This window comes from Sebastes umbrosus, chromosome 3 (assembly GCF_015220745.1).
Source record: "Sebastes umbrosus isolate fSebUmb1 chromosome 3, fSebUmb1.pri, whole genome shotgun sequence".
NCBI classification, from domain to species: domain Eukaryota; kingdom Metazoa; phylum Chordata; class Actinopteri; order Perciformes; family Sebastidae; genus Sebastes; species Sebastes umbrosus.
This window is the reverse complement of record NC_051271.1, coordinates 22461229-22487771: the sequence shown is the minus strand read 5'-3', so window position 1 is coordinate 22487771 and position 26543 is coordinate 22461229. Positions and strand designations below refer to the sequence as shown.

At 37.5% G+C, this 26543-nt stretch overlaps 2 protein-coding genes across 2 annotated transcripts; one reads left to right on the top strand and one right to left on the bottom strand.

The window, feature by feature from the left end:
- Positions 1-191: 191 nt before the first annotated feature.
- On the top strand, positions 192-7901 carry tmem184c (transmembrane protein 184C). The gene is made up of 10 exons (XM_037764547.1): positions 192-746; positions 3225-3355; positions 3437-3473; positions 3633-3838; positions 4780-4854; positions 4956-5049; positions 5181-5293; positions 5428-5527; positions 6001-6172; positions 6285-7901. Exons 1-10 carry the CDS (start codon positions 627-629, stop codon positions 6593-6595), a joined length of 1359 nt encoding a protein of 452 aa, XP_037620475.1. The 5' UTR covers positions 192-626; the 3' UTR covers positions 6596-7901.
- prmt9 (protein arginine methyltransferase 9) lies at positions 7777-25500 on the bottom strand. The gene is made up of 13 exons (XM_037764546.1): positions 25150-25500; positions 22855-23054; positions 22544-22692; positions 21796-22032; positions 21510-21677; positions 21274-21376; positions 19993-20102; positions 19669-19861; positions 17668-17854; positions 13909-14599; positions 13651-13804; positions 10462-10584; positions 7777-8661 (listed from the first exon to the last, which is right to left on the bottom strand). Exons 2-13 carry the CDS (start codon positions 23050-23052, stop codon positions 8419-8421), a joined length of 2556 nt encoding a protein of 851 aa, XP_037620474.1. The 5' UTR covers positions 23053-23054; positions 25150-25500; the 3' UTR covers positions 7777-8418.
- Positions 25501-26543: the final 1043 nt, after the last annotated feature.

Sequence of the window (26543 nt, the reverse complement as noted above, 5' to 3'; positions counted from 1 at the left end):
GACAACATAAGGTATCCTGGTAATTGTTAATTGCACATTGCCATCTGCTGGCCAAAGAGCAGATCATGTGATCAATGAGAATGCAGTGCAACCAAACTAGCAACAAGAAGCGTCACACTGGGGGTAGCGAATTCTCTTCACTGATTGGCTGATTTCCTCAATTCAACCAATCAGATTCCAGATTGTAGGCGGGACTACAATCTGATGCAAACAACAGGAAGTAAAACAGCAATTTACTTTTTGGGAAACTTTTAGCAGCGAAAAGCTCCTAAAAACATCCTGCAAAGTGTTTATTCATCTAAAGAGCAGGTTCATACATCAGTGGGGAGTTTTATGTCATCGCGGTAGACATTTCAGACACCTTAAACAGCTTAAACTGGATCATCTGCTTTGTTTGTTTACATGTTAGCAGCCTAGCTATCCAGTCATATGATCTGTTAATGATCCAGCAGCTTTGTCCTCACGAAGGACACTTAGTGAAAGAGTACCACGCACCTGTACAATAGTGAGGAGTTGTCTGAAGTGTGCGTTAACAATGCGAAGCTAACGTTTAGTACATTTGTTTGTGTGTCACTGAACCTTTTGGCCACTTTTGATAAAAGGCCCCTGAGCGTCTCCATGCCAACATGCCTGCTTGTTCCTGTGGCAACTGGAGGAGATGGATCCGGCCGCTGGTCGTGGTGCTCTACATCTTACTGCTGTTAGTCGTGCTGCCTCTGTGCATCTGGGAGCTGCAGAAGTCAAAGGTCAGTCACAAAGCAATCCATGCATCTGATTGACATGTTGTTGATTTTGATTCCCTGCTGGTTTAACATGAGTAGTGACAATGTAACTGAGCAGATTTGGTACTCAAGTACTGTACTGTAATGTTGAGATACTTTACTTGAGTAAGGTTGCATTAGTTGTATGCCAATTCATACTAGTACACCTCTACATTTCAGAGGGATGTATTCAACTTTTACTCCACTGCATTTATGTCACAGTCAGATAAGATAAGACAAGATAAGACAAGATAAGACAAGATAAGATAAGATAAGACAAGACAAGACAAGATAAGACAAGACAAGATAAGACAAGACAAGATAAGATAAGATAAGACAAGATAAGACAAGACAAGATAAGATAAGATAAGATAAGATAAGACAAGACAAGACAAGATAAGACAAGATAAGACAAGACAATATAAGACAAGACAAGATAAGACAAGATAAGATAAGACAAGACAAGATAAGACAAGATAAGACAAGATAAGACAAGATAAGATAAGACAAGACAAGATAAGATAAGACAAGATAAGACAAGATAAGACAAGACAAGATAAGACAAGACAAGATAAGACAAGATAAGACAAGATAAGACAAGATAAGATAAGACAAGATAAGACAAGACAATATAAGACAAGACAAGATAAGACAAGATAAGATAAGACAAGACAAGATAAGATAAGACAAGATAAGACAAGATAAGACAAGACACGATAAGACAAGATAAGACAAGATAAGATAAGACAAGATAAGACAAGATAAGATAAGATAAGACAAGACACGATAAGACAAGATAAGACAAGATAAGACAAGACAAGATAAGACAAGATAAGACAAGACAAGACAAGATAAGACAAGATAAGACAAGACAAGACAAGACAAGATAAGACAAGACAAGACAAGACAAGATAAGACAAGATAAGACAAGACAAGATAAGACAAGATAAGACAAGATAAGATAAGACAAGATAAGATATTCCTTTATTAGTCCCGCAGTGGGGAAATTTGCAGTGTACAGCGGCAAAGGGGATAATGCAAAAAAACAAGATGCATCAGCAAACACAAAAAAAAGAGCTAAACAAAGTGTAACAAAATATGAACCATTTAAATAGAAGGAAGTATATGTCCTTGATTTGTGTGCCTTAGGGTGTTGTCTGTGTTTTATTTGTGTATTTTTATTTTTTTATTTTTTATTTTTTAAACAATATATTTATTGAGTATATATATTTATGTCACAGTAGTAGTTACTGATTACAATTATAGATTCATATAAATCATGTGATTCACTTTTTATGATGCATTGCATCTTCATATCAAGTCATTTTAGTCTGTAGTTGAGTCCTTTAAGTCTTTTTAAAAACAGTTTTTTATTTAAGTATTTAAAGATCAACTCATAATATTAATAATAATAATAATAATGAATTTAACTTTAATAGCACACTTTAAAATACAGTGATATCTCAAGGTGCTTCACACAAAGGGTAAAACAATCACAATACAATTCATACTAATACACCTCTACATTTTAGAGGGATGTATTCAACTTTTGCTCCACTGCATTTATGTCACAGTACTAGTTACTGATTACAATTATAGATTCATACAAATCATGTCATTCACTTTTTATGATGCATTGCTCTCTGCAAAACATTTTCTTCATATCAAGTCATTTTAGTCCGTAGTTGAGTCCTTGAATTGTTTTTTAAAAAAAATGTTAAAGAGTTTTTTATTTAAGTATTTAAAGATCAACTCATAATAATAATAATAGTAATAATAATAATAATGAATTTAACTTTAATAGCACACTTTAAAATACAGTGAAATCTCAAGGTGCTTCACACAAAGGGTAAAACAATCACAATACAATGTTAAGACACTTTACACAAGAAACATGCGATTAAAAGCGTCAAAATAGGATGAATAAAATTATAGACAAAATATTTCCTGACACAAATAACTAAAATTACTATACAATTATTGTAATTAAGTGTCTTTTTTCATAATTCTAGTCCAGCGGTCTGCCATCATTTCTAGAAACTTCTTTGAACATGTTATAACAGTTTGAAATGCTCTGACAGATTTATATGTTTTAAGAAAATAAGGCTGTCAGGGCTTTAAATGTCAACTGTGAAATACTATTCAGAGATCAATGTATCTGTGATCATTTTCCTACAAGATAATATCTATAATAATATAAAAGTAACCATTCTGTATTATGAGTACTATTGATACAGTGAGTACATTTAGGTGATAAAACGTCTGTACTATGAGGGACTTTTGAAAGGAAATATTTTTACAATGTTGTATTGCTACTGTACTTTACTTGAGTAAAGGATCTGAATACTGCTTCCACCCCTGACTTTAATTAATTGTAGCAAAAATTCTAGTTTCCCTGACTTAAATGCATAAATAAGTTTAATGTTAACTGTGCTGACTGTGTTTCTTTCCGTGTAATGACAGGTTGCCACTCATAATAAAGCATGGTTCATCGCTGGGATATTTGTCTTCATGACCATACCCATATCATTATGGGGCATCCTCCAGCATCTGGTTCACTACACTCAGCCAGAGCTTCAGAAACCTATCATCAGGTAAACATGTCAACAATCATGTCATCCATGAACAATAGTCTGAAGCTGCTTTTTAATTGTTTTTATTGTGTCTCTTTTTAGGATATTATGGATGGTCCCAATCTACAGCTTGGACAGTGTGAGTTGTGTATTATATAATCAAAGCCATTGTGTAAAAATAAACAAAAAGATCTTTGCTGCCATATGACCATTCCCTTGAGACGTTACCTCAAGCTGTACGATTGACAGAGTGTCTTTAAACCTTTTGGAAATTATATATCCTCGTTTTGTCTTGCAGTGGATTGCATTAAAATACCCCAGTATAGCAATTTATGTGGACACATGCAGAGAATGCTACGAGGCCTATGTCATCTACAACTTCATGACCTTCCTGCTGAACTACCTGGAGAATCAGTACCCGAGCCTGGTGTCGATGCTGGAGGCCCAGGAGCAGCAGAAACACCTGCCCCCTCTTTGCTGCTGCCCGCCCTGGCCAATGGGAGAGTACGTTTCCTTTAGCGTTTGTGTATGCTGAAATACATACAATCCATGTGCTGACCACAGGTTCACCTTACTCTGTGGCAGCCAACACAGTGTACATCTATACAAATGCTTATTCTGTATCCAACACTGGTCAACGATTTGGTGTCAAATCAATCAATACCCTCCGTACCTGTGAGTCAGCTTTACTGACCGTAGTCATATTTCCTTACTATCTTCTTGAATTGCCCTCACGTAGAGATCTAAATGACTTCTCAATAATATTTGAATTCATTTTTTTTTTTAGTTTTATTATCAGTGTTCTTGCATAAATGAACAACATTATCCCTTTTGATACTATTTCATTTCAAGGAGGTGTTTACAGTTTTAAAGAAGAGAAACAATGAAATTGACATAAAGATTAAAGGTGACAAGTTAGTTTCTTGTACTTGCAGTTTGTGTGAGTTTGTTTTAAGGCATTGAAATTTTGAGATGGAAGTTTTTTTTGTAAACAAATCAATGACAGTCAGTCACCAGCTTCAAATTAGCCTCAGTCAGGCAACATCTGTAATTAGTTAACATGCCTGTGTGCAGTTAATTTTATCCAGAGCTTCTTTTTTATATGAGGATCTTGTTGTTCTTCAAAACTGAAGGAAAACAAATTGATTAACATTCCCCTGAAGGTTAGCAGCATCAGCCTCATTTATTAGCTTTGTATTTTATAATACTGCCCTGTTAACAATTTTAACCCTTGACAGTATTGTTGCATTTTGCATGTGGATATCATAGACAATGGCAGATTGAGGAAGATTAGGCAGTTCAAAATTGTTTTCATTACACTTGTTTCAAGAATCCACTCACCACATTTCTTATGAACTAAATTCAGTCGATTTTTACTTTTATCAGCAAACTATATGTCATTAAACTAATTTGATTCTAATTCTAATCATGCATTTCCTCTGCAGGGTTTTACTGTTGAGATGCAAACTGGGAGTGTTGCAGTACACCGTTGTAAGACCCGTCACAACTGTGATTGCCTTGTGAGTGAGCTCTGCTCTTCATGCACTTCATACCAATCACAGCTTTTTGGTCCCTATTTGTATTGATGTCTGTTGTGACTGTTTCTTCTTCTTCTCCTTAGGATCTGTCAGCTGTGTGGAGTGTATGATGAAGGCAATTTTAGTTCAACAAATGCATGGACGTACCTGGTCATCTTCAACAATATGTCACAGCTGGTAATATTGCTATTGTTTTTTTTAAAGAGTCTAAATGTAATTTGTCTCAAGTAATAACTATACATTAGTACCTTGGAGTAAGCGGGCTATTTTGAACTAGATTTCTCTGTGTCTGTCTTCTCTTAATCTAGTTTGCCATGTACTGCCTGGTGCTGTTCTACAGGGCTCTGAGAGACGAACTCGGTCCAATCAAGCCAGTGGGCAAATTCCTATGCGTCAAAATGGTGGTGTTCGTCTCTTTCTGGTAATCTTCAGTGTGTTCAAACTTAATAACATGACCTGGACATTTCTGTTGTTTTTAACTTGCAGTCTCCTGATCTACATATACACGGATTGTGTAATAGCTACTGAGAAAGGTTGTTTTGTAAACTCTTCTAGGCAAGCTGTGTTCATTGCTTTGCTGGTGAAAGTGGGCATTATCTCAGAGAAACGTACATGGGACTGGCAGAGTGTGGAGGCTGTAGCCACTGGCTTACAGGTAAGATTAAGGGTATCTAGTTAAGAAAATAACATAAAGGTCCAGTGTGTAGGGTTTAGGGGGATCTATTAGCAGAAATGGAATATAATATTCACAACTATTCATTAGCGTATAATCACCTGAATCTAAGAATCGTTGTGTTTGAGCCGTTTATATCTACATACGGAGTGGGTCCTCTTCCACGGAGTCCGCCATGTTGCTCCACCATGTTTCTACAATAGCCCAGAACGGACAAACCAAACTCTGGCTCTAGAGAGAGCCTTTTGTATTTTTACGTTACCTGAAGGCCACCGTAGTTCTCCGACACGCTTTGAAATGGAGGGGTGAGAGGAGGAGTATTTAGTTGGTTGCAATCTTCAACCTCACCGCTAGATGCCACTAAATCCTACACACTGCTCCTTTAAAGTTTTCATAGAACTATTTGGCCTATATGTAACCCCTAAATGTTTATACAACTTTACTTTTAACCACAGGATTTCATCATCTGTGTGGAGATGTTCCTGGCAGCCATCGCCCATCACTACAGCTTCACCTACAAGCCTTACATCCAGGAGGCTGAGGAGGTTTCTTGCTTTGACTCTTTCATGGCGATGTGGGACATGTCTGATGTCAGAGCAGACATTTCTGAACAAGTCCGCAATGTTGGTAGGTGTCTCCGGACCACTGGAGTACTTGCACAGTTGTGAATTGAAAATATTTCTGGCATATTTTCCAACATCGAGAAGCCGGTAAAAACCTTTTTTGTACACATTTACAGGGAGAACAGTTATGGGTCGTCCAAGGAAGGCCTACTCCGGTGAGGCGCAGAATGACGGTGAGCGATCTGGCCTGCTCTCTTCGGCCTCCCATGATGCCATCACAGAGGCGGCAGCCAACCCTGTGTCGCCCAACGGTCAGTACCAAGGCCTAGGCAGAACCCCCACACCGCACTCTGTGTCAGCGCCCGCTGGGCTCAGCTCGGTCCCTTGGGATGAAGGATATGAGGCTGGACTTGAAGAAAGCCAGGAAGCGGAAAAGACCAACCAAACCAAAGAGCCAACAGAAGCAGATCTCATCGTGATCACCTAACAGACTCTACCAGACATGGTTGGGCAGGACCCAATTACACAGCCTTGTCATTTTCCTGCAGACATTACTAAACTGATGCAAGATTAAATAAACTGTTGTTTATCAACCAAGTAATTGTAGAAAGTTTGCCAACAAATGCAAATCCAGATGGACCTCTCTGCCGGTGACAGCTCCAAGAATGTTCGGTGAAGTTATGGCACTAAACGACTTGTAGATAATGTGCATTTTATGCAGTTTTTGTCGTGCTAGGGAGTTATATGGTGCGTTGGGTTCTGCAGAATGGTTTTTAATTCACAGTAATTGGGAAAGACTTCCCATCAGTTTTAACACGTCACAAAGAGCATCTCCTGAAGTCTGAGCGAAGCTTGCATGTGTATCCTTTCCAAATAGGAAATTATTACACTTCTTATGTGTCGTCTCAGCCATATCATGATCCCCGATGTGACAGTTAGATGATAAAGAGAAATATGCAACTTTTAAAATACAAATGTTTTCTTCACTCTGTCTTTTGTTTATAGTGATTTCAGAGGATGTATCGATTGAAATGAGTCATCGTAAATCTACGATATCAAAGCACATTAAATGTCCAGAATCATCTATTTTTTTGTCCTAGCGTGTATAAGGTTTTGCATCCCTAAACGAGGTGATTAAAAGAGCCGAAGCAACAAATTTTGGGATGCAAAGTTGAGACTAATTTCTTTCAGTAGTATGTTAGCGCTATGCCTGCTGAAAGATTTGTCCCGACAGTGTGACTTCACTACAGACTCAATATTAATACGATGTATTTCGTAAGGGTTTGAGTAGACACTGTGAGTACAGTCGAAGTATTAAAACAATGTACACAACGTTCAGTCTGTTACAATCAGCACATTCTAGTAAATTCTCATCAATGCTTTGCTGCATACAGCTCACTCTCTGGTATTATATAGGACATTTATTCACTAGTCTTCTCAGATGCCTTGTTCTATGTGCCGTGGAACTAGTTTATCCACTACATCAATTTAGCATTTATATTCCAGGATCAGTTTTATTTGATGAGATGTTCCATATTGATTTTTGGGCTTCTGCACCCAAGCCATTTACTTTTCCCCGTAGATTTTCTGAGTTTTTTGTCATTGTGACTTACATGGATTTGTGCAGGGATATATCATGTTTAATATACAGTGTAAGATGTCAGATTGTGTCAGAAAAAAAATCATAAATGTATCAAATCAACAGTATAATCTGCATCATATGTTGCATTGCCTTACATGATTTTTTTTTTTTTTTTTTTAATAAAACTGACAGTATTACATCAGATCTGATGTAAAGGGTTTCACATTTTAATTTTATTCCATCACTTTCGATCTCAATAAATCAGATTAACTACATTTTCTGAATATTATTTTCTTGCATTTATTGAGAAAAATGTCACATTTATTGTTGAAGTTATTTTTAATTGATACCAACAAACATCTTTACAAAAACAACTGCGCCCATAATCAAGGGTACAAATTATAAATGTCCTATGATCTTATAGCACAATTTACAAATAAAAACATGACTCGAAGGTTCATTGTTACAAACTCTTCATGATCGCGATGCCTCAGCAGCTTCCCACTGATGCTTATAAAGGTGTGGTTTCATGCAGGCTTCTACTTAATCTCAAAACAGAGATCCCATGTGTGTCTAGGTAAACTTTGAAAACTGTTATTACATTTATGAAAAATTACACTGGAGAAAGTAATTTTTTGAAAATGCTACCAGAAAAAGGAATGCATCATATTTAATGCATTTCCTATGTGTCAATGAGGCATTAAATCTATAGAAATGTAACTAGTAGATTATTGTTCCATTGACCCCGGGGTATTCTCTATATGGGCTGATATGGAGATGGCGCTCTTGTGAAGCTTCACAGCGAGGCGGACCCAGTCTCCGGCTTTCACCTCCACGGGCTGCTGCAGCACAACGGCCGCCTGCTTCCAGTGAGAGTTGTGGCTGAGGGTGCTGACGCTGATCTCCTGGTCCAGGTAGATGTGGTACCAGAAGGGAACTGCAGTTATTCTGCCTGCAGACGTAGCCTGGACCTGGGATGAACAGGGATTGTGGTTCAGTTTAGTTTAATGCATTAACGCAACTTGCAATTTTTAGGTTGTAGGTTTAAAGCTAGAGTGAAGATACTGGCATCATATTAAAACTAGAAAACCCAAGGAATCCATTGGTACCAACCATGTCATACTAGCTCATCGTGGAGGAGGTTAAATAACGCTACAAACTTACGCAAAATTTTGGCGAGGAAAAACTGGCATGGCCATTTTCAAAGGGGTCCCTTGACCTCTGACCTCAAGATATGTGAATGAAAATTGGTTCTATGGGTACCCACGAGTCTCCCCTTTACAGACATGCCCACTTTATGATAATCACATGCAGTTTGGGGCAAGTCATAGTCAAGTCAGCACACTGACACACTGACAGCTGTTGTTGCCTGTTGGGCTTCAGTTTGCCATGTTATGATTTGAGCATATTTTTTATGCTAAATGCAGTACCTGTGAGGGTTTCTGGACAATAGTTGTCATTGTTTTGTGTTGTTAATTGATTTCCGGTAATAAATATATACATACATTTGCATAAAGCAAACATATTTGCCCACTCCCATGTTGATAAGAGTATTCAATTCTTGACAAATCTCCCTTTAAGGTACACTTTGAACAGATACAAAAATGTGGGATTCATTTGCGGTTAATCGTGATTAACAATGGACAATCACGCGATTAATCGCGTTTAAATACTTGAATCGATTGACAGCCCTGAATTATATACATTCAAACATCACAATACATACCAAAATCCCTGTCCTCACATTACCTTACATAGAAATGATGCCAGTGAATTCCATGCAGTGAGGTGTATACATATTTCAAACATTTAGACAACATAAACAAAAAATGTCAGCACGCCAGAAGAATCATTTACTGTTCGTTCTTGCAGTTAATTGCATTAAAAACTCTTTTGATGCTTTCTTGAAAGTGGCTCTGATTTGATAAAGAGTTCCATCCTGTAATAGCTCTGTACATTACAGTAGATTTGAGGAGATTTGTTCTTTGTCTAGGTGGTAAGAGATATCCTGAACTGGCCTTTCTTGTCAGATTATTATGTTCTCTACTGATGTACACTACTTGGTCAGTAAAATACTGTGGTTTCTTGTCGTTTAAGATATTCCTGAAGAAGATCATAAGACTGGATTGTAATTTGTTCTCTACAGGAAACCATGAGACAAGTATGTACACAAGAACAGTCAGCTATAGTGATCACTAGTCATGTTTTGCTTCTGTTAGTTTAAAAATAATATATGACACATGCAAAACAAATGTAAATGAGATTATGGTTCTTTTTAGTTTGACCTTTATTTTCAGTTTTTGCATTCAATATTTAGTTAAGCTTGACTGGGATCAATTCACATTAACCCTCATGTTAGATGGCTGTATGAGAGTGGAAGTCTTGTGGAGATGAGTGTAAATATTTGAATGTTCCAAAACTAAATTATTTCAAATAGTTTCAGGACAAAAATTCAAAAAGTGGGGTTGTGCTGGGACCAAAAACACAAAGTTAGGAGGGAAAGTAAAGTTAAAAGTTTGTCTAAGGGAGATGTGCACAGTGTATCTTAGTAGGTATGACTCATTTCTTGGTATTCGGTGCAGTATGTTCGTGTACCAGAAGGTAGCTCTGGGATTTTGGAGATTTTTGGGGTGATTTTCTGTATTTTAAGAGTCTACGCATGAATTCAAGTTGCAGAAGTTCAGTACTGTTCTACCGCAGCACTTGTAAAGAGATGACATTTTTCAAAGACACTTTAATCATATTAATTTAATTCCAATCGTATGTCTCACCTTTACTTCTCTGTTGGTGTAGTTTGCGGTGGAATCCATGAGGTCGAGAACAAAAAGCTCCACAGACTCACTGAGATGCCTGCACTCCAGCGTGGAAAAGTCCAGAAACACATGGACTGGCACCTAGAGGACAGATAAACGCAGTGTTAGCGAGTTGTTTGCAGCTGCTAAAAGAATCTGGTGATGCTATCAATAAAGAACTACATAATGTGAAAACCCATACAAGACCAGGAAGGAAGAGCTACTGGGATCTGACAGCGATGTAACACGAAACAGGTGTTTCTGATGCACACGTTTGACACCCCAAAAAAATCAAGGCACACTGTTTCCTTTAAGTACTCAAGTAAAAAAAGAATTTATTATTGTGGCTACAATTTTTTTTAAATAGAAATAAATTAAATCAATATTTAAAATAAATAAAAAATGTAAAAATAATAATAAAATAAATTGTACTTAAAGCGATGTGCCTTGATTTTCTTGTAGACAGAGAGAGAAACTACATATCATGTACTCTTATATTTGAAAATTAAAAAAAAACTAGATTGCTTATTTTGCACATAATACAGATTTTTAAAAAAGCTCCAGAAAAAAGGGCTCAGACCTAAAAAAACAAAAAAGCCAGAGAAACACTGCTGCAGAGTATTAAAAATCATGCAGAAGCTAACTCACAGTTTGTGTTGTCACTTTCTCCTAAACCATTATTTATCCACATTAGGTTTTAATCCGTAGTGTCAGTGGATAATCACTCAATCACAGATTAATGCTCAGAAACTAATCTTCCACCTCAAACTCTTCAAAACTTGACAAACAGGCCGTGGCTGCAGGGCAGCAGACGTAAAAAGCTGAGGGAGAAACCTCAGTGTGTCACCGTTTCCTTTACTGCAGAACAAAAGGAGCTTTCCTCCTCCCTGTCACAGTTGTGTAGACCTCAGAGCCCGCTGTTTGATGTGCTTGATGTAATGTATACTGATGGATTCAGGTAGGAATGTCTTGGGCCAAGCTGTGTGTCTGTGTGACAGTTGTGCTAGAAAGTGCCCTCCACCGAGGGCTTCAAAGACAACATCTGTTAAAACAAACCACCGTCCCGTGTGGGGCCTGCGGAATTAGAGCACGAACATGATGCTGGAAAAAAAGAAGATCATTTCCAGACCAAATAAAGAAAAAAGAATTCAAAAGGGATTTTGCAGCATCTTTAACGCAGCTGGAAATCACACATCAAAGAGGAGAGCACAACAGAAAACAGTCCTGGACCTCAGTACTCCAGGAGAAATACCTTGTTTAACAAAAGACAACTCATACATGGTGGGAAACACAACAACTGGTGGCACAGTCTCTTTTTTTTTTACCGTTATAGTATTACACTGTATGTCAATCATATTTAACAAAACTCACAAGCAACACATGTGCACCTAATGGGCAAACTTTCAATGTGAATGATGAAAGCTTAGAAGCGCAGCATACTGTATGTGAGAACTGGTGATATTGACTGTTGCATCAGCAACATGAGACAGAATACAAGATATGAGTGGTGGGAAGACTGAAGAAGTTTCAGCTTGACAATATGGTTTTAGTGTGCTTCAATGTGATTTCCTATTCATTATTATTAAGTTATTTTGATATTATTTAAAACCACTATTTAGTAAGAAAACACATTAAAATGAGTTCATAGTAAAAAATATTTTGTAAAACCCTTCAGCAGGTCCACTGTTGTTTGATACTTATAAGATGCTTGTTTGAACCATAGACTGTATACAGTATAAGAAGTGGACGTAGTCACCGTGACGTCACCCATTGGTTTGTGGACTACGGTTTTGAAGCCTCGAGTTCAGCATTTTGGCCTCCACCATCTTGACTTTTTGCAGGAGCTAAGTACAACCGAACGCTGAATAAGACATTTTCTGGTGACCAAAATGCTATAATTAACTTTCATGAACTGAAAACACACTGTGAAAGGGTTAAAGTTGAAAGATGAAAACACAGACAACTCCCAGACCGGACAACGCCGTGGTAACACCTGTCAATCACAAGGTAGCTGCGCCCTAAAGCATACCCTGCTTTATGGTCTATTTGACTCTAAATGGGACCATAATTTACTAAATGAACATCATGCTGTATTGAAGAAGACTTGAAACTAGCGATTGAGACCACAAACTCATGTTTACAATGTTTACTGAGGTAATAAATCAAATGAGAAGTAGGCTCATTTTCTCATAGACTTCTATACAATCAGACTTATTTTTGCAACCAGAGTTGTCGCCCCCTGCTGGCTTTTAGAAAGAATACACGTTTAAGGCACTTCAGCATTGGCTTCACTTTTCAGAACCAGAGGTTGCACTTCAACAGGTGATCAGCTTAGACATTCCTGTTAAAGCTGATCAAACTGTAATAGTTAACTTGAAGTACATCACATTCTATGTTGTATTTTTTAGGGACTGCCACGCAGATTTGTCCCTGCCCAGCAAATTTTTCTAAAATGACATTTTAGTTTAGAAGTCATGCTTAACAAATAGGCGTGACATTGCTGTTCAACTGCCATTTCATGATCTGCAGACCAGTGTACCATCATTTTTCCCTTTTGTGCTTTTTTGTTCAATGTAACCTGTTCTCTGTGAAAATACAGAGAAGCAAGCACAAGATGTGATCTGGCCTCCTTTGCTGTTTGCCTCGCTTAAAGGTACTATATGTAACAATTTACATGTGTTAATCGGTTAGTATTGCCATTATGTGAACAGATTGTAATGTAACTTAAAAACTGAGACCTTCCATGATTTTCTTGATTGCCAATAACCTGTGTAGCCTGTGGACTGATTTCTATGTAAAGGACTCGGGATGGTTTTGCTTGGTAACGTTAGCTGATGAAGTAATTTGCATTGAATGGCAAGCTAGTTAGTATCATGCAGATTGTAACGGTGATATATGATAGTAATGTAATGTCACGTCACTGTTTTGGCCGATGCCCAGGATGATCGCTTGCACCCACGGAGCAACAAGATGCAGACTGCAGTTCACTTAACGGCCACCGGTGTCATTAATAACAAGGACTTTCTAAAGTTACATATAGTACCTTTAAGGTCCAAGATAAAAAAAAAAAAACAGAAAAATACAGAAAGAGTAAAGATCTTTGCATGCAAAGTAAATACCATAAACAAGTTACCCTTCATAAATGGTAGCTTATGAAGGTGTACTTACAGTGAACTGGTTGATGAAGGGAGCGATGTTGAATCCCAGTGTGGGCTCCTGACCCTGGACAGCACTTTCTAGCAGCAACGTGTCCGACTCCACCAGTTTGCCGTGCACCACGATCTTTGCTGGGAAAATTTGTCCTCCATCTTCCAGCAAACACCTAAAATAGATCATAGAAATACAGCTTACGCTAAAATATAGAAAAGTGCAGCACTAAAATAATCAAAACACAAAGCAAAATTTCTGCATGCCGCGTCCTCTTACCTGGCCAGGGAAGCTTTCTCCATCAGCTTCTGTCTGATGAGACCACACGTCTCCACACAGTCCAGCATGATGGCCGTCCACAGCTTCTCTCTGGACGGCCTCTTCAGCATCCCCTGCTCATCCTCCATGTGGTTCAGCCAGAACTCCAGGTGCTTCTCTGGGACGTTATTGGAGCGGCACAGTCTCTTCAGGACTTCCTGTTGCTTGTTCTTTTCCACAGAGCTGTACGCTTTGACATGACCGTGACTGGCAGCGATGAGGGAGAGCAGAGAGAAGCCCTCTGACACGTCGAGGACATAGAGCAGGTCGCTACCGTCTGCTGAGTCAGCGAGGTCCGACTGAACAGCTGATCCTCGCTCTTTGTTTTGGCATTTCACCTTCAGCTGGGAGATGAGTTTGGCCAGCGCGCTGGAAAAACTCTGATGGTAATCCTTGTTGTTCAGGAGCGCCATCTCTGCACACTCCAGCATGCAGAAGTCTTTAGTTTGACTCTGGTCAGTCTGAAGACATGCTAGTGCACTGCACAGCTCTGCCTCCGGGTTCTGATTTAAAACGGGGTCCTGCGTGTCCAGACGCTTGTCCAGATTGATTTCACGCCCATCTCTCAGCACAGCAACGCTGCAGAGCCTCAGGAAGGCGTCTCTGCAGGAGATCTCAACAATCAGCTCGTCTTTAGGTTTCAGGACAAAACCTGAAGAGAATCAAAAGGAGAAAACGCTGACTTGGCCTGATTCTACTAGAGCTGTGCAATCCTCACAAAAGTTTTTGTACCAACTGAAATGTACAGAAGCACAGAGAATTGGAAAATGTCAAATACTGAGAATGACATTGATGTCTGGTCTGATTTGTAATCTTGTTCACTTATTTTATAAGCAGACGGTTCCTGATTTGAATTAAAATTTTGCCAGTTTTAGGCTCTTTAATTTAGTACAAGTTCAAAGTTCTACAGCTTCTTGTGCTCAACAACATTTTAAAAAGGTTATTGTTGAAAAACATCTTTATATTTCTCAAAGTTAAAGGTGCAGTTTGTAGGATTTGGCGACATCTAGCGGTGAGGTTGCAGATTGCAACCAAGGAGAACTACGGTGGCCGACGTGAAAACGTGAAAACGCGCATGTCCCTCTTTAGAGCCAGTGTTTAGTTTGTCCGTTCTGGGCTACTGTAGAAACATGGCGATAGATCCCCCTAAATGCTACACACTGTTCCTTTAAGTATATAAAAAAGAGTTTATCTACACCTGCCATAAAAAATAAAACTTGACATGACAAACAGAAAGGCCAATAAATAAACAATAATATTAGTATTTATGATGTAATGCTTATTATTTTATAAGCTGACAGGGGTCTAAGGATGGAGGGTGTCGTATGCTGTAGGGTTGCAACTAACAATTACTTTCATTGTTGATTAATCTGTTGATTATTTTCTCGATTAATCAATTAGTTGTTTAGTCTATATCAGAAAAATGGTGAACAATGTCAATCAGTGTTTCCCAAAGCCCAAGATGACGTCCTCAAATGTCTTGTTTTGTCCACAACTCAAAGATATCCAGTTTATACTGTCATAGAGGAGTAAAGAAACCAGAAAATATTCACATTTAAGAAGCTGGAATCAGAGAAAATTGATTTTTTGTTCTTAAAAAATTACTCAAACTGATTAATCGATTATTAAAATAGTTGCCGATTAATTTCATAGTTGACACCTAATCGATTAATCGTTGCAGTGTGCTGTACAGATTGTAAAGCCCTATGAGGTAAATTTGTGATTTTGGTCTATATAAATAAAATTAACTTGATAATTGAAGCATTTTTAACAAGAGACAGAGAGTGAATGAAAAGTAGGAAATGCAGAAAGGGAGAGGGAGAGCGAGCCCAACAGAGAAATGAGATTCAGGGGACCGGGGGTGCACAGAGAGAGCGAGAGGGGGGGGGGATTCCTCCAGGAATAACATCTGTTCATGTCTTCATGTCAGTGCGCGGCTCGTCAGAGGCATTTGGGAAAAAAATGCATATTTATTGCCTATAAGAATTTCATGAACACTAAAGAGTGTCACAGGCGATCACGGCGCACACGTCACAGCGACCGGGGAAACGGATGTTGGTGATCACCGGGAAAGGTGGCGGCTCCCTCGACGCTGCCGGCGCCAATTAGCAGCGCAGTGAAATGCTGTTGAGTCCTGACTGAGAGATGATGCACCGCAACGCCAACTGGAACATGTCACCTCATGTCAGTGGCTATTAAGTTCACTGTGGAACCAGGATGACAGCAAAGTAAAGAATATCTTGAAGTTTGTTGCTTGATAAATATCAACTTTACTTTGTTATAATAACTTTATTGTAAGCCTTAAAGATCATACAATGTGTATTATTGTTATTTTGAACAGTAGTGTGTTCCATTAATGGGTCTTAACTGTGTATGTTCTAAAATAAAATGATCACACTGGCATATTGTGGACTGCAGTGATGATAATGTCAGGTTTTTAAAACTTTCAGGATGCTAAATCTTTATGTCCAATCATCCTACCATTACAGTCAATTATTCTCACTAGTTCACATGAGATCAACTAAAAGTAGTCAGAAAACTGAAGGTTGTAGTAAAGAAGTAGTGATGATTATAGGCTGAAATATTTCCTACAAGTATCCCTGGCATTATATAACACAGTTAATACTGTTAAATACTGTATAGTCTACAACACACACTGCCCTCATCTGATGTAAGATGGAAATGCATGAAAAACCGGAGTAGAGAATACAAGCTGAGCAGAAAATAAAATATATTTTGTTAGAGTCGAAATAGATTTTTTTATGGTTATGTAAATATAGAAATATAATATTTGTATTATTTATTTTTTAAATATTATAATTATATTATAATTATTATTATTATTATTATTATCATGCTTGAAAGGTCTTCGTGTTCATGTGGTGTCAATTTTCTTCATGTAGTTTCTGTTAATTCTGTATCTCTATAAATTAATAAAAAGAGAATTATAAAAATACATATATAATTTAATGATATTGTTTGTAGGCAAAGATATATACTGTATATATATATATATATATATATATTTTTTTTTTAATTGTATAGTATAGCTTTGTATAGGTAAAATCACAGGAAAGACATATCCCATTAGGTCACACCTTATATTCAGGTGTGGGCCTCGCATTGTCAATTTTTTGAGCGCAGTGAAAATGTTTGTTTTGAAAGGTTAAATGCTGACAAATATGGTTTAATGTAAACAAAAATATGTCATGTCATTTGGAAGTGCTTACATCTCTTTTATTTCAATAAAACATTTGTTTATGGACTTTCAAACGACGGAGTTATTGGAATTATTACGCAGCCACCACTGGAATCTAAGCCTATACACATTTTATTACTCTGTGTGCACCCACACAGGTGTTTTCAGTTATTCTGGCTGATTAGACCTCCGCTCAGGTTGAAGGTGAGCCGGAGCTTTGATGGCAATTTATCAGCTCACAAATCTTGATGATAAAGGTGTAATTTTCCCGCCCTAACAGGTTCAGCAAAGCTAACGGGAGACTCAGGAAGATGTCAATCAATTACAGTCTATACACGCCCACGCAGCCCTGAGAAGAGGTCTAATCAGCCAGGTTATCTGAAAACACCTGTGTGGCTGAGAAACAACTAGTGACAATTAAAAGGAAAACTCCCTGGACACACTGAAACAGATAGACAAAGTTAATTAAACTGATACTGAGTTCCCCCATAGTGTCTCCCTGTATGTCCATGCAGTCTTACCCTTGGTGGTGGTGTGGACGGGGTAGATGGCCTGCTCCCAGCAGGTATCCTCCTGGGGTCCAGTAGACAGACTGCTCTCCTCGTCCAGGTGGAGCTGGAACCACACAGCCAGAGCGTCCAGCTCCCCCTCCTGAGTGACCGGCAGGCGGATCTGCTGGACCTCCCTGGAGCTCAACCCCTCCAGCTCCTACAGGTTACCGATACAACACAGTTAGAGAAGGGACAACGGAGTTGTTACAGGGATATCGGCTGAAATCAAAAATAAAATAAAGTTTGGCTGTAAAAATAAGTGTACAAAAAAAGTGCAATATGGGTATAAAAATGCAATCAGAATTCAGAAGGTATAATGTTGAAAAAGGATTTGTGAATGTTGAAGGTCTCTGAGAATTTGAGCGCCGGTTGGGACATAACTGGTCTTAGTCTGTGGTATTAAGTCAAAAACTGAGAAGAGTTAAGTAAAGATATACGTATGCATTTCACATTGTGTATAAATATACTGAGGGTTCCATAAATCGCAAGTCTAATTCTAAACCTGACAAGCCATCTATATAACACCAATACGATAATATGTCTGACCTGCTTTGCTGCTGGCAAGCGCCAAGAAAACACATCTCTGTCACAAAGAGTTCACAACAGCATGATATGTAATATATTCTTATGTGCAATACAGATTAAACTGTACAGTAATTAAACTGTGCAATACTCTGTGTTTATACTGTACATTTCAAGATATATTCATATTTCTTATTGCTATTGTTCTTGCATTTATATTTAACCCATTTCTCATCATTTGTTTTTAAATGTACTTATTAACACTGTGATCTATACAGTATTGTGTGTTTGATGCACATATTTGTACATATTTCTTATCTTTCTCATTTCTTACTTTTATGATTTATTTATATTTCTCTACATATATTTTGTGTTACATATTGTAGCATTATGTACATAATTTACATGTTACACACTCATTTATTTTTATTTTGAATTATATTTCTTTATGCTTTTATATAAGAGCAACTGTAACGTCAATCAATAAAGTATTTCTGATTCTGATACAGCAAGCATCGTCTCAACAATTACAAATGTAAATGTATGTTTTATAGCACTTTACAAGTAAAGTGAGGATGTTTCAAAATCACAAAAAAAGTAAATGGTAATATACTCAATGCAGAAAATGTCAAAGTCTGCGTATAATCTATAGGAAAATGTCCAGAATGTATCTGGAGTGTTTCAGACAGAGGGTGAATACGGGTATATTCAGACAGACAGTATGAGAAGAATAATGTGTTTTTGGAACATTAAAGCATGCAAACATGTTCTAGTAGAAACCCAAAATACACGTATGAACCTGGAAATGAGCATGCTATGTCCCATTGAAGGTGGTAATGCAAATAAGATTTCTGTGTGAGATAACGTCTCAACCTCTTAAAAGGGGAAATTGCAACACAAACGGTTTTTGTGTGTTGCAATTTGATGCACCATACCAGATTATAGCTTTAAGATAATTTGCATCTGTAGTCCCTTAGCAGGTCAAAACAAAGACCTGACTGAATTACACTGCAGTGTTCTTAAGTCTGAGTATCACTCTGCTGAAAAGAGTTTTTACGTCACTGACACATTATCACAGCTCTGTCATCAGGCTAAATTAGTCTGAAAGTCCCTGCTGGATGAATAACAACTAATGATCCTGTAGGGGGTGTCTAGGACATAAACAGGATGTCTCCAATCTGCCTGCAGTTCACTGTGAGCTGATAAATCAGGAAAACAATCCCTGCAGGCCTATCGCTAAATAATAAGTAGCCACTGATGTGCAATATTTGAGCCTGTGAGGCAGCCAATATGGTCAGGTAAATTAGTTACATTATTCTGTATGACTCGAGGCAACAAATACACATTTAGAATTTCTCCCATGGCTGCATATCAGACACAAAGAACATGCACAACTGAAGTCAAAACACATTAAATAGATAGTAGCTGAATGAATTCATCCCTGCTCACCTGCACATTGTTGAAATCTATGTTGAGGGCTGTGAATGGCTCTGTTAGAGGTTTATATCCCCCCGGCAGTCTGCTGAGTCTCTCTGTGGTGTACGGCTCCATGGAGTCGTCCGGCTCAGGGCTGCAGCTCACCGGGCTACGCAGCTCCCCGGCTGCAGCGATGGACAGACTGCCCACCTCTGACACACACAGCCTGGATGAGAAACAAACAGTGAACCCGATGAGAAGTTCAGACACCTTGCGCTGCTGTTTTGATAGGTTCATTACAGGAAAACATATTTTATTATCAGACACACACACACACACACAGCCTACTCAGCCTACCTGTGATGCCTGCGGATCTCGAGGCTCTCCAGAGCCATACCAAACACAGTGGCTCCAGCGGGGATGACCCGTCCTGTCGCAGACTGTTCCTGGAGTTCATTGTCACCTCTCTTCTGGACAACAAACATGTGCTTTTAATGAAACTACACATTAACCCCCCTTGATGGCTGGATACATTTACCATTAACTTGGTTATTGTATGTGTTTTAATGAGTGAAATGTCACAACTTGTACTGTAAACTCTGGTATCATGGAACCTGCCCGTGTTTGCCAATAAGAAGATTTGCACTTTGCTGGACGTTTAAAAAGCAACTTCCTTGGGATAAACTTATATTTCTTTTAAAGTAGGGCTGCCCTCTCTTAGTCAATTAGTCGACTAATCGGTCATTTTGCTCTTACGCTGAATTCACACCAGGCAGCAGCGAAGTGCGACTCGCCGCAATTATTCGATTTTTCTGCGGCCGGGAGGCCTGTTCACGTGTTTCAGGCGGGAAGAAATTCTTTGTAACATAGGTCAACATGTCACAGGAGTCACAGGATCTTTTTTTTTTGATTGGCTGTGGGTCGTCTCTGGCCACATTTAACCGCCAAAAGTTAAACTTTTCCCAACTTTTAGTTTGACCGCACTTCGCCACAGAATGAAACGGCCACAGCTCGCTGAGCTCGGGAGTGGTCGCCACAGCTTTCCATAGACATTGCATGGCAGCTCGCCACAGGCCGCACTTGCCACTGCTCTGGTGGGAATTTAGCGTTAGTCAACTAAGATTTCTTTCGTTGATTAGTCGTTTTTTTATGCTGAATGATTTATTTCCAAGAAACCAATTAGCACATCTCTGGTAAACACAAGATTTAAAGTAGTGCCTTTGTGTGATTCTTTGATCTGTCGATTAAATCAACTAATCGATTAGTCAACAAAATCGTATGAGTGTTAGTCGACTCAGAATGTCTTTGGTCGAGGACAGCCCTCCCTTAAAGCCATCATTAGTTTTGTTCTAAAACATTTCCTGTCCTCCAAGCCCACACCCGGAACTGTGACACAGCTCTGGCATCAATATTTACAACTCCATGTGTTTTTCAAAGATTTTATATTATCTAACAGATTTATGAAAATTCTACAATAACTTATTTTTTTTTTAGGATTTTCAACCCTGCATGTCAGTGGCAAACAAAAAAAGATTTTGGGTGCCAAGAACTCATAGAAACTTTAATATTGCACTGTGGCAACTGGAGAACAAAGTTATGATTCCTGTCCTGTGTTTGTGTTTAATAATTGAAGTTTACCTGTGGAGGTAGCAGGAGGTGGTGCCAGGCATGAATGAGACTCTCTATGATGCCTTCTCCAAACAATCCTGCATCTACCGTCTCTGTCACCACCAAGGAAACCCTGAGAACAACAACAACATTGAATGGAAAAACATGAGAAATGCTACTTAACTCTTACACATTCATTTCATAAAAGCAAAAAACAAAGATAAAAGTATTGCGCTTGTAGGATCAATTGTTGGTATAGATTGCACCTGTGTGGGATGTCCTTTGGCACTTCCATCTCCAGAGACTTCATATGGAGGATCTTGATGCTGCTGTCCATCCCGTTAGCGGCCAACACCTCGCAGGCCAACTCATACATCGTCTTGGACAGTTCACAGGCGTACACCTCAGCAGCCCCCGCCTTCTTCGCACACATACTTATACCAGAGAGAATCAGGAAATCAGAACAATAACACCTACACATTGAAACACAGATCCTACCCTCCATAACGTGAAGAATAAAAAGTTTCCAAATTCTCATGGAAAATATCTCACCCAAGGATCCCAGTGCCAGTACCTATGTCAAGTACAGTGTTGCAGCCGCCATGAACGGCCTTCTGGATGGCTTGCTGGTACTTCCGGTTCCTTCCGTGGTCGTTGAGCATCAAGAAATGCCAGCGCTCCACCAGCCAGTTGGCCACACGGTAGAAGTTCTCCCTGGCTTCTGGATAGTCTGGTCTCAGCTTCAAGGCTTTATGGAAATGACCTGCGGCTTCGTCTCTGAAGCCCATTCTGGATAAGAAAAGGAAACAAAAACCTATATAAGCACATAATTCATCTAAATAATGTAAAGATACATTATGCCCTGTAATTACAGGGGTGGTGATGGAATTGTAAAAACACATGTATCTACACTAGGGCTGAACGATTTGAAAAAATATCAAAATTGTCATTATTTTGACTGACATTGCAGTTGCAATATGATTTGCAATATTAGAGGGAATGATCTTTTTACATCATTATTCTCATTTTCATTGAAAAACATATCTAAAGGATTATGGTGTGATTTTTTTGGGGCATCTGTACCAAACAAAGATGTTTTCTTAAGGCTGTAGAATATGATGTGTCGGCCAGGACAATAACAATATTTAATTTAAAATGGTATTTCCACACATTTCGCCTTTAACAAATATTGCGTCGCCTTAGATTTGAAAATCGCAGTAAGCCAAAAAGCGATTTCAATCAAATTCCCATTAATTACTAATCTACGCGATGATAACATTGATGAAGATGAGGAAAATACCTGAACAGGTGTTCACCCATGCTGTTCAGGATGACCTCATCAGCAGGAAACAGTTCCAGCGCTTGTTCGTAACAGTCAAAGAGGTCCTGAATGCGTCCCACAGAGTCCAGCTCTGCTGTCCATTTGAACAGAGTGAACCTGAAGGACTCCTAAAAGAGAGACGTCACAAAATTGAGGTCTAAAAAACATCTTTCCATACTGCAGGAGTGAAAACAGACTGCTGCGTGTATGATTGTGGTTATTATGTGGGCACAATGTTTGGCAGTGAATGTGCGCAGACAGGTTTTCAGAGCGGTGCAAACAGTCATTACCCGGGCAAAGTCCTTAAACATAGGTGCAAGGTTGAGGACCAGAAGGTAGTGCACAAACGCAGTTCCATAATCTTGGTTGAACAAACACTGCTGGGCACTTTCTAGGGAACTGGAGACCAGCTCGTTCCGGGCCGGGTCCTCTCTGCGTCGCCTTCGGGTCCTCCTGCCATGCTTTGGCCTCGCACTGGCATTAGGCATCCCTTACACACAGAAAAAAGGAGAGTGGCGAGTCTATTAGGAAATGATAATGTCTGATAACACCAGTGGTGGACAGTAAATAAGTACATTTACTCAAGTACTGTACTTAGGTACAATTTAAGGTACTCGTATTTCCATTTCATGCTACTTTATAATATTACTTCACTACATCCCAGAGGGAATTATTGTACTTTTTACTCCACTACATTTATTTAATAACTTTAGTTACTTTTTAGACTCAGATTAATAATACAAATTATCATAAACAAATAATTTATCATGTTTTATTATAGGTTAAGATAAAAATCTTTCTTAATCCCTTGGTGAAATTCGCAAGCTACCCGGCAGTAAAAAAGGCTCCTCCTTTACCAGCTGCAACATTAAAGTGATGAACACATTAATGCATTAATAATTATAATACAAATATAATATATATTATTATATTATTCTGAAATGGGCCGATGTGCAGAATGAGTACTTCTACTTTTTGTACTTTAAGTATATTTTGATGCTTATACTTTTGTTCGTTTATTTAAGTAATTCTTTTTAATGCAGGACTTTTACTTTTAACAGCTACACTGTGGTATTATTACTTTGATTTAAGTTAAAGAGCTGAGTACTTTGTGCACCACTGAATAATACGATATACAGATTAATGCCACTTTGAATAAGACAATAAGGTTCCACATGACTCTGTGGCACTGTGCTGTACTGTTCTGTACTGTACTGTATGCATCGACTATGGAAGCCTATTTATGTCAAGAAAAGACAAAAACAGATGAAAAGGAGTGATAATTTTAAAATTGTGAGATAATAATAATAAGTAAACCCTAATAATAAGTATAATAAGTAATTTTTTTGTATTTCTTGGTCACAATTTTGAGAAAATTGGTCCAAATGATGGATTATTTTATTTATACTTTATTTTTTCTCTTTTTTCAAGGTTGTTTTCATATATGCAATTTACAGTTCGTAATTACAATAGTTTATAAAGCAATTTTTAAGTAGATGAGCTTATAGACAAACTCATTAAGTACACTAGAGAAAACAACTTGAACATTCAAAATTGAAATAAAATTAAGAAAATAAATAATAATAATAATAATAATAATAATAATAACAATAAAAAGAAAGAATAGCATTAAAAAAAACAAAAAAAAACACACATAACAAAAAAATAATAATAATACAAAAATACGAGAGTAATAATAAATTAAATCAACAAATAAGTTAATAGAAAATAAAAAGGGGGGAGGGGAGGGAAATTCTGAGATATTAACTCAAATTTCACCATAACTAATTAATTAATATTTTTTGACGCAGGAGATCTCATAGCAATATAACACTTAGCAATATTTTATTTCTGTAAAATTCAAACAAAATATGAGTTAATCTATTTTTTCTTTTTCCTGGAAATGGGCTTCCATACATGCCAACATGTTGTAGAGTAATAATAATAATAATCATCATAATAACGTCAACATTAATAGAAAATATTATGTAGCAATAGAAGTAAGCTACAGTTAACTTAAATAATAAAAACAACGTTAACACAGATAACAAATAAAATACTCAGTATTTTACAGGCATGTGTGTTGACTTACTTTCTTTGTCACAATTTTGAGAATATTGGTCCAAAGTTTGACTTTCTAAGTAATCTAAATTATGAGATATTAACTCAAATTTGACCATAACTAATTATATATATATAATTAGTTATATATATATACATATATATATATATATATGTATATATATATATATATATATTTTTTTTTGACACAGGAGATCTCATAGCAATATACACTTAGCAATACATCTTGTTGTATTTCTGTAAAATTCACACAGAATACTAGTTGATCTATTTTTCTTTTCCTGGAAATGGTCTTCCATACATGCCAACGTTTTGTAGAGTAATAATAATAATAATAATATATATAATAAATAATAATAACCATCATGATAATAACGTCAACATTAATAGGAAACATGATGTAGTGAGAGAGGTAAGCTACAGTTAATTTAAATAATAAAAAACGTTAACACAGATAACATATAAGAAGCTGTGAAGTATTTTCCAGACATGTGTTGACTTACTGTGTGTTGCTATGGGTCACAGACGGGGGTATATTATGGGATGGAGACACACGGTTAGGATCACTGCTGCTTAGTTACGGAGCTAATGTTCATTAACATGACGGTTATTATGTCTGTTAAAGTCGTTAGCATCGTTATAAGCGGTCCTTCCTCCGGCAGCAGACTAACGTTAGATCTCACATGATATAATACAACATCTGCTCTGACAGCGGCTCCGGTCGCTTAGCTGCACATCTGTTTACATCCAATTTACAACAGCTAGATGTTGATTAAAAATCACATTTCTGCTACCGTTAAAACAAGGAACGGGTCCGCGCGCTAAACAAGTCCGTCACAAACATGTACCGAGACAAAGGTTCCGCAGGGCGCACTTGTAATGAAGTTTTGTATGTTTTGAAGTTACGAACATGACGTATTAATTATGATATTAACTTTAGAAAACATGGTGAGTAATAATTAACGTATTTATTTACAAATTACGCCACAGTAAAAGGTTCCCGCCTCAGATTTTCCTCTGAAGGAACCAACGACAGATGAATTTTAGAGCACAATCAAAGAGTACAAACAAATCAGGATAGTTCCCACCATGTGAAAACGCCCTACAGTAGAACATGAAGGAAGCAAGGAAGTGTGATTACAAATTATACCATGTGCTTGTAACTGTGTTGTATGTCTTGTATATGGCATTCAGTTCGATTCAATTCAATCGATTCAACATTTCAGAAGGAAATATTGTATTTTTCATTCCACTACATATATCTGACAGCTGTTGTGGTTACTTTACAAATTAAGATTTTACATACAAAACATATGAGTTAATATGCATTGTTATTGACTAAACAACCCACAAAGAAAAGAAAATTGCACTACTTCTGTTTCAGTTTCAGTTTTATTAGTCATATGTAGATTAACACAGGGTGAACAGTACAATGAAATGTATAGTATGAGAGAGCGGGTCTGCTCAGCAATAAAATACAAGAAAAATGACAATAATAAGATAAAATAACAATGATAAGATAAAGTGACAATAAGTTGTAAAAAGCAACAACATAAATAGAATAAAAATACATAAATATACAGTACATGTGAAAATGAGGATTGTATGTAAAAGTAATTATAATATAAAAATAAGTATTGCAATAAATATACGTCTAACTACATTGGTAAAATGCTACGTACACATTAATGCATCATTAATAACGATCAACTGATATAATATATGATAAACAACACCCTTGCTGTCCACTTTTCTGTTGCATATCAAGTATTTTTACTTTTATAGACATACTTAAGGTAAATTTTTCCACCAATTTACCTACTTCTTTATTTTGACTGACTTTAAATGTAAAACTTTAATTTGTAACTGAGTATTTTTTCAGTCTGTTATTGTTACT

Excerpts from the sequence above, each read along its gene's own strand:
- tmem184c (XM_037764547.1), top strand. The coding sequence starts at position 627 with ATGCCTGCTTGTTCCTGTGGCAACTGGAGGAGATGGATCCGGCCGCTG. Across the intron at positions 3,474-3,632 it reads CAATCTACAGCTTGGACAGT|TGGATTGCATTAAAATACCC; the intron begins GTGAGTTGTGTA and ends TTTGTCTTGCAG. Across the intron at positions 6,173-6,284 it reads TGAACAAGTCCGCAATGTTG|GGAGAACAGTTATGGGTCGT; the intron begins GTAGGTGTCTCC and ends ACACATTTACAG.
- prmt9 (XM_037764546.1), bottom strand. The coding sequence starts at position 23,052 with ATGCCTAATGCCAGTGCGAGGCCAAAGCATGGCAGGAGGACCCGAAGG. Across the intron at positions 10,585-13,650 it reads CCTTCATCAACCAGTTCACT|GTGCCAGTCCATGTGTTTCT; the intron begins GTAAGTACACCT and ends TCTGTCCTCTAG. Across the intron at positions 8,662-10,461 it reads ACACCAACAGAGAAGTAAAG|GTCCAGGCTACGTCTGCAGG; the intron begins GTGAGACATACG and ends TGTTCATCCCAG.